The sequence below is a fragment of the Maylandia zebra genome, linkage group LG15 (assembly GCF_041146795.1).
Source record: "Maylandia zebra isolate NMK-2024a linkage group LG15, Mzebra_GT3a, whole genome shotgun sequence".
Classification (NCBI taxonomy): Eukaryota; Metazoa; Chordata; class Actinopteri; order Cichliformes; family Cichlidae; genus Maylandia; species Maylandia zebra.
The window spans coordinates 28,636,741-28,647,411 of NC_135181.1; the positions used below are offsets into that span (position 1 = coordinate 28,636,741).

Below are 10,671 nucleotides of genomic sequence, written 5' to 3' on the forward strand. Positions count from 1 at the left end.
ACTGGCCTCTAGTAGTGGATTAAAAAGTAAAATAAAAAATTTGACTTGAAAAAAATAAAATGTGTGTATATATAATGGTAAATGGCCTGTATTTATATAGCGCTTTACTAGTCCCTAAGGACCCCAAAGCGCTTTACATATCCAGTCATCCACCCATTCACGCACACATTCACACACTGGTGATGGCAAGCTACATTGTAGCCACAGCCACCCTGGGGCGCACTGACAGAGGCGAGGCTGCCGGACACTGGCGCCACCGGGCCCTCTGACCACCACCAGTAGGCAACGGGTGAAGTGTCCAAGCCGGGGCTCGAACCGGCAACCTTCCGATTACAAGGCGAACGTCCAACTCTTGAGCCACGATATAAGATATACGATATAAGATAATAATAAAAAAAAAAGTGTTTTGAGTAACTGCTAAAATATTTCACTGAGACAGAACTGGAAACATCAGCCTGATAGTGGAGGGGAAGGAAATGTTGGTCATGAATTGTTCTGTGGTGGGGGTGACTGTGGTGATGCATCAGTCTGAGACGTGCTAACACTAACATTACTGTTGCTAATGTGGCTAAAATAATGTTTAGGCCGAGTTCTGATGAATTAGCCTGTTGTGGGATGGCGCCAGTGGCATGGATGGAGTCTGATTGGATTTGTTAGAGCTGAAATTTCAATAAACACACTGTCGTTGTTGTGGTTGTTGTTGTGGTGGGGTTTTTTTGTTTTTTTTGTTTTTTTAATGTGTTGTCTGGGCTTCTTATTTTCACTCTTGCATTGTTTTTTTTTAGGATCTCCTTGGATAGAAAGCCACAGGAAGCTGTGTTGGTGCTGAAAGTTCAAGATTCGGTAACCAGCATGGTGGTGGATTGGATCCACCAACTTCTCTACTGGACCAGTATAGAGATGGGGTGCGTTAGCGTGGCCTTTCTGGATGGTTCAGCTCATCGTCGGCTCATCGCAGGGCTCGACAAGCCCTCCGCAGTGGCCGTGGATCCTCTCCGAGGGTACGAGGCTCTGGGATTTTGCATTTCATTTTAATGGTTAACAGCACAAGATAAGGAAAAAAAAATGCTTCACCTGTGATAAGGGGCTGTTGCATCATGGTTGTTAAATAGCAATGATTGCATTTCAAAGCAAAGAAGCTAAAAGCCAGCACGTCACGCTGGAGCTGGTTAAACATTTACACCTTTACTTGTCCAGGGAAGGGCAGCACATTACAAAACCCTACATTAATACAGTTTAAATGGTGTTTAAGCATGACTGTGTCCATGTCATGCTTGAAGGCATTGAATTATTCAAATAATACATTCTCTTCCTTGCTTTATGCTAGTAGGTCCAACCACTTCCTTTAGTTTTGCATATTTCTTTTTGCTTGTTTCGTCTTTATTGAAGTGTTATTTGTTGGCAAATAGCTTGTCTCCTAAATTAAAAAAAGACATCACCAAAAGGTAAAATAAGTCTTAAAAATCAAAGCTACAGAAGATCAAAACATGGGTGCTTTTATTTTCTCAGGCTGCTTTTCTGGGCAGATTGTGGTGTCTCCCCAAAGATCGAAAGTGCCGGTTTGGACGGCTGCGACAGAAAAGCTCTGGTCACTTCCTCAATACGCCAGCCTGTAGCCATCTCTCTAGGTACGTTCTGACATTCAAATTAATTGCTGTCAAACTGGCATTATTTAGAGAAATCAGAGGAGAGGAAAAACATCTTCGTCCTTAAATTAGGAACAACATGAGTTCATTTTTCTGTACTTCAGGCAGAAGTCAGACCTTCAGTTCGGAGCATTTGAATATATTTATGTTGAGTCACTTAGTGCTGGTATTCATGTTGCACGTTCCCTTAGATATGCCTCGGCAGCTGCTGTACTGGTTTGATGAGGGAATGAGAAGAATCTCAAGAGTAAATCTAGACGGTCGTCAGCGTAAAACGGTGGTGGAGTCTAACGGCTATCTAGACCGAGCGTTTGGACTGTCTGTGTTCGAGGTACAAGAATTACATTATGGTCTGTGCTGCCTGACATCCTGTGTCAGACCCGGGGGGCAACAACAAATGCATTTTAATACTGAAGGCAGCTATATGCAAGGAAACTAAATGCAGTGCATCCAGAAAGGATTTACAGTGCTTCACTTCTTCCACTTTTTGTTATTTTGTAGGCTTATTCAAAGTGCATTCAATTCATTTTTCACCTTAAAACCCAACACACAATACTCCTAACACAACACGCATGCGACAAAAGTGCCTAAATTTCCACTAAAAGATCTATTACTTGTGCCATTGGCTATCACTGAGAAGACATGCTGCTTGCACATTTCACCGGTGCTTGATCATTCCCCTTTTATAATTTCATCACAGCTGAGTTAAAGAGTTCAGCAGCAGCAGCAGCTGCAGCTTAAAACGAAAGAGAATATTTGGCCTGCACCACTTGCTGAATTGAAGTGTGAATACTTCCTGGATATACTGTATACAAGAAAATCACTTCATGATGAGATATGGAGCTTTCTTCTTGCATGCAAAGCCCGATTTCTGCTGTGTGCTGCTAAAGCTTTCCCTCACTGGGTTTCAGGGATTTGTATATTGGAGTGACGAAGTTACGCGGTCCATTTGCCGAGCAAACAAACACAACGGCAGAGACCTCCAAGCACTTCTGTCTAACGTCACCTCACCAGGTGGTGTGCTCATCATACAGCCTGTTCTCCAACCAAAAGGTATGCCCAATCAAAAAGGGACTTCTTCACACTGTAGGTCCCAGACTGATAACTGTTGCTGATTTCTTCTAAGGACCCTCTGTTTGTGGATGTCCAAGGGCAGTTTGCCATCACAAGTGTGTCATTGACTTGCTGACCCAGGGTCCAAAGTTCAGCTGTGTTTCTCCAGAAATAGGAAGAAACAAAACAGAGGAAATTCCTGCAATCTCCCGTTCAGTTCCTGCAACAGCTTTATCGGATCCTACATTTTTGGGAATCCTTTCTCTGATTGGTAAGAACCTGTCAAAGTCTCAAAACATTTAAACAAATCAGATCCATACTGCACATGAAAGGTCGTCTTTCATTAGTAGCGGCACAAATTTTTCCACCAGAGTCAATAAAATAGAATAGAATAGAATAGAATTCAACTTTATTGTCATTGCACATGCACAGGTACAGGGCAACAAAATGCAGTTTGCATCCATCCAGAAGTGCTTTAGTGATATAGATATATTACAATATATATTAGCAATAATATAGATATGTGAGTATATTACAGAAATGGGTCTATTATGGTATGTTATAATGTACACGGTATGAAGTATGTTGTGAATATTCTATAACTATAAGTATGTACAGGCTGTAGTGAGTACAAGCTATGTACAGGATATGAACAGGATATAAATATGAAAAACTATACAGAATATGAAATAAATAACTTTACAGAATCTGGGATATACAGCTATACAGAAATGGGAACTATGCAAGTTGTAAACAGTTGTAGGATTAAAGATTATCGAATGTACAGAATGATTATTTACACAGAGCTATACAGTAGTGCAGTTAAGATAAGTGAGGGTGTAGATAGTTTCTACAGAGGCTATATAAAGTGCAAAAATGAATGGATCATTGATTTTCTTTTAGTTACAGTTTACCAGAGTAATTAGTAATCCAATAAACATGCAACAGGTCTCCATTGGTCATCACAGGGAGATGCACCGATCAGGCCTAACATTATGACCACCTGCCTAATATTGTGTTGGTCCCCGTTTTGCTGCCAAAACAGCCCTGACCCATCGAGGAATGGACTCTACGGTCCCCAACCCCTGCGCCACAGGCCGGTACCAGGCCGCGAGAGTTGAGGCCTGGGTGTGAAATTTATGGTTTTCAGGGTTTGTTGTTTGTTTTGTTTTTTGTTATTGTTAACTCTCTTTCCCTGGGTCTTTTCCCGTGTTGTAGTTGTGTGTCTTATTTTGAAATAAATATTTACGCGTTACCATAGCGACCAGAGAGCATTAAGGGGCAGAGAGCTACTCTCGATGCTGTTGATGCATTTCAGGAGGACACTGCTAATAAAGTTACACAATTACAGAGTGATTTGGCATTTATTATTATATTTAAAAAATACCACAGTTTTTGTCTTGGTCGTGTCATTTTGTTTTGTTGTATTTATCCTGTAAGTTGCGAGGTATGACCTCCATGGATCAGACTTGTCCAGCAAATCTGAGAGATGCTCGATTGGATTGAGATCAGTGGAATTTGGAGACCAAATCAAAACCTCAAATTGTTTGTTGTGCTCCTCAAACCATTGCTGAAACATTTTTTTATTTTTTATTTTTTGCTTTGTGGCAGGGTGCATTATCCTGCTGAAAGCAGCCACAGCCATTAGGCAATACGGTTTCCATGAAAGGGTGGACAGGGGTCAGCATGGGTACCGTGACTGGTTTGTGTCTCTGCAGCCTCATATGCACCTAACTAATGCACTGTGTATTCTGACACCTTTCTATCAGAACCAGCATGAACTTTTTTGACAATTCGAGCTACGGTAGCTCATCTGTTGGTTTGGACGACACGGGGAAGCCTTTGCTTCCTACGTGCATTGATGGGGCTTGGCCGCCCATGACCCTGTCACTGGTTTTACCATTGTTCCTTGCTTGGACCACTTTTGATAGATACTAACCACAGCAGACCCGGGCCACCATGACAAAATGTTCACTTGTTCCCTGATAATATCCCACCTCTACCAGATGCCATAATAAAGAGATAATCAGTGTTATTCACATCACCTGTGTGGTCATAATATAATGCTTGATTACATGTATGAAGTCAAGCTTGCAAATGAATATCTTTGCAAAAAATGCTTATATGAATGTGCGTGAACGAGACCTGTTTTATAAAAATGCCCAAATTTAGTAGAAAAGCAAAATAAGAAGCATTTCATTTACCACACATAAGTAAATGTTTTCAAGTTTTTATGAAGCGTTGTTAATCCAAAGGGCTTTTTCCACAAGTGTTTTTCCATTCATGCAGCCACCCATTTGTCCACTCAGTGGAGGTAATAGAAGTGACATCATGCATGACTTCAGCTTCTATGTCATGTCTGGAACTCCAAAAAACTGATGAATTTCCTGTGTGTGTTTCCAAGTGTTCCTCAGTGTCCTGCTGTTGGGAATGGCTGCATGGTGGTGGAGGAAAGAATTCCAACCTTACAGATCTCTCACTGTGCAGAGCTTCTCCCTGAAGGAATCCCAGGACCCCCTCGTCATTCAAGAGCCACCAATGGGTTCAGACACACGTATAGTCAAGGTGAGAGGAGTTTTGAAGGTAAAACCAGTAGTTTGTGTTTGTGTGCACATGTGAGAGATACAGCTAACTGCTTTACATGTTGTTTTCCCACTTCATGGCTATCTTACACCCTCTGTTTTATCTTTTTTAGGACAATAAGATGCAACCCTCACTAGCAAAAATGTTTTAAAATTTCTTTTTCACTGCTCCCAGTGATTTAATAATCCTGCAAAAACACATCCAAAGAAGGAAACTACATAATAAACAATAAAGGGAAACCATAGCTATTGGGCAGGTAGCATGCAACTGCAAACTGAACCTGGACCCACATGCACGTGCGTTAAGCCATATAAGTCGTATTTTCAAATGTTTTTGTCATTCCCATTTTTTTCCTGCACACAAAAACAAACTGTTCATTGCGTTTATTGGACTATTCCTTAAAGAAAACGCCAAACAAAAACCGGCATTTCCCCCAGTGCTTTACATCCCTGATCTTTACCCAAGTGTCCAGAACATATGGTCGCAGTTCTGGTGATACGATTACAAAATCGATCATCGACCTGCAGCCTACAGCGTCCTGGTGCCACGTGCACTTATGCACACTCTTATGTTCAAACAAGGTGTTTGTTATGGCCAAACTGTGATTTGCACAGAAGTCCAATAACAAAACACCGCTCTGGTTCAGATCAGGGAGGCCGTTCCTCCCAATCACGCCCCTCTAGGTCTCGCTGTCGTTACCCACGTGAGCATTGAAGTCTCCCAGTAGGACAACAGAGTCTCCAGGTGGAGCACCTTCCAGCACCCTACCCAAGGACTCTAAGAAGGCTGGGTACTCTGAACTGCCACTCGGCGCACCCGGCCACCAGACGCTCGCCCTCGAGCACCCTCCCCGGGTCTGGCTCCAGGGTGGGGACCCAGTAACCCTATCCCGGGCAGGGTGAACTGTTCCCTCGATGGTCTTTTCATAGGGTACTTCTGAATCGCTCTTTGTCTGGTCCCTCACAGGACCAATTTGCCATGGGAGACCCTACCAGGGGGCAAAAGCCCCCGGACAGCATAGCCCCTGGGATCCCTGGGACACACAAACCCCTCCACCACGATAAAGTAGCGATTCACGGAGGGGTGCTATCTAATCTAGCAGTTCAATTGAAGTTTAGCTATACAGCCCCGTATCACAACAACAGTCCCCTCAAGGCGCTTTATATTGTAAGGTCAAGACTACAATGTTACAGAGAAGACCAAAAATCAGATGACCTCCTATAAGCAAGCACTTTGTGACAGTGGGATGGAAAAACTCCCTTTTAACAGGAAGAAACCTCCAACAGAGTCACTTAAAGCACATAGTTAGGGCTGGATTATCAAAGAGAGAGCTGGTTCCACAGGAGAGGAGGCCTGAAAGCTACTTTTAAATGCCCTGAGAACCACAAGCAAGCCTGCAGTCTGAGAGCAAAGAAGTAGAGCTTAGGCTTGCATTAACGTCTAAAGAGGCCTGCTTTGCATGCTCGAAGGAGCGAATTAGTAGATGTGAGGGAGTATATTGTGGCTAATGTGCAGGCTTCTCTTATTAGAGGAAACAGGATTGTCAAACAGCACAATGTGTTATCATAAGGTCCCTGACTCAGCCTTTAGTAGCCCTGAACAATGTTTTCACTATAAGGAGGCTGGCTAAGATCATCCCATTTATTGGAGTCCCCCCCATTATACATTTATGCATTTGTTTGTTTTTGGCTGGGCTCTGCTTGCTGCTTTGACTCGAGCCGCGTTCAGTAGTGATACACAGATCAGGGGTTGGGTTAATGTGGATTGAAACCTGGTGATCCTTCTTCAGTTATTTCATTACAGTCAGTCAAATCTTATCAAGCCACTGTATATGTGTGCATGAGGGTGGGAATGCATGTTTGTGTCTGTGTGTGCCAGTTTGTCTGTGTCTATATGTCAGGTTGGGTCTTAGACTCCACCTCTCTGGGAACTCCCAGGCCCTCCAAGGCCTATCTCCCCTCACCACACTCCCTGCCGGTGACTGATGCCCTCAGGGGTCAGTGCATTGGTGGTTCTTGGTGTCCGGGGCTGGGCGCTCAGGTATGTACCAGCTCACTCCCGGTGGCTACCTGGCGGGGCCTGGCGCCTGTTGCTCGGTCAGGCCTCCTCCGGGGTGCGGGGGGCCTCCGGCCTCTGGGCCTGCGGCTCGGTTCACTCTGGCACAGCTGGCTGCCGGCAGAGCCGGCGGGCACGCCGGTGCAGCCCCCTCTAGCTTCTGCTCGGTGGCTACTGGGTGACGCCTTGTCTGGGGATCCTCAGCCCTTCCCATGAGGGTGGCACGGATGCCCCTCCGGTGGTCCTCCTTGGGCTCTCGCACTCTAAGGCCTCTGGATGTCTGGGGCCTGGATCTCCTCCATGCCTGCTTCATGCCCTGGGGGATGGGGCTATGGCTCGCTACATCCTCTTGCAGACCATTACATGTGGAAACCATTTGAATACAAGCGCGCTGATCCACACAGGTATGCACACGGGTGTTTACTGCTCGTAGACTTAAATTACACCTTTCTTGGCTGCTACTTCAAAACACATTGTGCGCTGTCTGTCCTGCGTGCTGCACAACAACATTGAATATTTAGTATTTACTGCTGTTTACACTTAGCTAGATTAATGCGATGGTGTTGTGTTTAGTATGTTGCTTTATCATTAGTATACAGAAATACTAATGATTATGAAATTACTGCAACCCATCATCTCCAGAGGTTACTCCTGTGCATGACCATTAGTATATTTATGCTTTATTTGTCAGATTTTTTTTTACTGTTTCGTCTTGAGAAGTGAGACATTTTTAACATTTGAAAAAAGAAAATAACACAGTATTCCACTTTCAAATGGATCCATTTCATTCATTCACTTGAGTACACTTTGAACCTTAAAGATCTGGTATAAACAACAGTTTATTGTGACCTTATGAACATCCTAGAGTTGCATAATGTGACTTTTGGTTTTATTGCAGAATAAAAAAATATAAATAAAAATAAAAAAATAAAAGAAAAAGCCACTGTAAGCAGTTCTGGTGAAGAAGAGTGGATTTCTTTGAGGGTAAAATTGGGACGGATGACAAAAAACCTAGTGCTTCTAAATATTGCTCCTTGCTCCTAAATGTTTCATGTGTGTGTTGTCCTTGAATTAAGCTGTGGTAAGTGCAGCAACTTTCTCTTTTGGTAGTTTAAAAAAAACAGCCTCGTGCTTCTGAAGCGACGCAATCAACAGGTGTTTCCTCCTCAGGAAAAACACGCACACACGCATGTCTTACTATTAAGATTTGAAGCCAGCAACCTCAGATTTTCTAATTTGCATCTCAGCTTTTAAAATAGTTAGAAAGAACTGCAAATGTGGGCTGTTTGAAAGGCTTACAGAATACATCCGTTAAGCTACAGTTTCTTCCTCCTGTCTAGACTTTAAACTGACACAATCACAATATAAACAAACAGGCTGTCCCATCAATGAGTTTCTTTTGTTTGTTTATGTGGAATTTATCCTATAATATATAGAAACACAGTTTGACTCACAAGTTAGAGGCTTATCCCATGCAGCAGGTTGACTAAGTCGTGTTTTCTTTGCTGCCAGGAAACTTTGCTTAAGCGGGACTTGGACGGTGAGTGAAGGTTTGAGACAAGTGATCAGCTGACTGGGTTTCTCCCGGTGAACCTGGTGGTGTTTTAACCCCTGGCAAAGACCTCAGAGCTGACAGGACATCAAGGCTGCAAGCAGGCCCGGCTGAGAGTTCCAACTCCCCTGGAAGTTTAAATCTGTGATCTGGGATAAATATCTGCATTTGAAGAGGAGGAAAGTCCTTCACTTTTCAGGATATTTTTCACATAGCTCTCGCAACTCACTTTGTTTTTGTTAAAGTCATAGTTTATTTACTTAATGGTGAACAAGCACATCCAGTTTCTTTTTCTTTAAGTATGTCTAAGAAATGTTCATCAGGTTAACTGTTAAGGTCTTCACATTTCCATGTGAACTGAAGACGAGGTGAAAATATGTGTATGAAGGACACTGGCAGTGAGATCGTTCTGATAATTGACAACACAGTTTGCTGGTTTCTTTGATATGTTTTGCACTTTTGATCAAAGAGAATGAGCAAACTGTAGGATGAGGTTTCACAGATGAAATTATTTAGTCACTAATATTTGTTTATATTTGTATTTTAGTTTAGTTGCATCGTTTTACTGAATGTTTTGAATACTTTTTGCCTCGTGTTCAATTCACCAAACTTAACTCCAGCAGTACTACAAGTTTTACTTCCTCACATCAATCAGGAATCAAGCGAGCAAAATGCGTTAATTTAATAGACATTTAGTTTGGCACATTTTAAAGAGCATCACCAAATGTATGCATGGTCCTGTTTACACACTTGGTGTGAATCCTGCAGGGTACAAAGTGCAGAAGGTCACTCTTGTGTGTTTTCACAGACTGGATTAAAGCTGAAAGTTAAATATTGATCTAAAAAATCCATCCCTACCAGGATGTTTGTTTTTTGTTTTTAAATGGTCACCTTTTTTTTTCTTCGTCTTAGTTCGATAAACTTTTGAGAGCTTTCCTCAGTGTTAGACCGCTTTCCTATTTTCTACAATATAACATCAACTATCTAGCAGCCACTTTTGTGCAGCACACGTTTTATTACCAGTTCAGAAGCTGGCTGAGTTAAATATTTCAACATTCCTAACCCAGCTCATGGCATCATTTGGAATCTCAATTCAGTTTAAAGTGACCTTAAATAAATACATAAAGGGCTTTTTTTCTTAGTCTATTACCAACTGTTAGAAAACCTATAACTGGTTTGGGGTTTTCTTCATGTTTTTGTTTGTGTGTTGATGCGGTTATGGTTGATGCTGTTGAATGGTTGACATGCCTTATCTGATTTCAGTCTCTTGATTTGTTTTTTCTGTTGGACCTTAAAAAAAATATCTGTTGGTACAAACTGCTGACTTGTATGGTTAGTATTTATTTTGGTGGGTTTATTTATTTTGCAGTAGTATTGTAGCTGCTTTAGTGCTGTCTCTGTACTTTACATAATTCTGTTAATTGCTGTAAATGAGTCAAATAAAGAATTTTATGTTTTCCTACATTTGATGTTTTTGCATTTTGGCTTCATTGCTCTCTGCATGGAAAATATGAAAATGTTAGCTAATCCAATTGTGAAAAACCACCAGTTGTACTATATGTCAGGAGCCTCCTGCACCTCTGTCTGCACTGCAATGATCTGTTTTAAGTAATAACTCCAAACAGACCTGAGTTCACTGTGTTTGTGCGTTTATGTTTGCCTCTTTTAACTATACACTCGCTGGCCACTTCATTAGTTACACCTAGCTAGTACCGAGTTGGACAACTTGTTGCTTTCAGAACTGCTTTAATTCTTCATGGTACAGATTCAACAAGGTGCTGG

General features: G+C 42.2%; 1 protein-coding gene across 1 annotated transcript; it reads left to right on the forward strand.

Moving 5' to 3' along the window:
• Nucleotides 1–763: 763 nt before the first annotated feature.
• LOC143412704 (low-density lipoprotein receptor-like) lies at nt 764–10,353 on the forward strand. The gene is made up of 7 exons (XM_076874264.1): nt 764–1,001; nt 1,510–1,628; nt 1,838–1,977; nt 2,558–2,699; nt 2,773–2,970; nt 5,104–5,264; nt 8,850–10,353. Exons 1-7 carry the CDS (start codon nt 853–855, stop codon nt 8,883–8,885), a joined length of 945 nt encoding a protein of 314 aa, XP_076730379.1. The 5' UTR covers nt 764–852; the 3' UTR covers nt 8,886–10,353.
• The last annotated feature ends 318 nt before the right edge of the window (nt 10,354–10,671 follow it).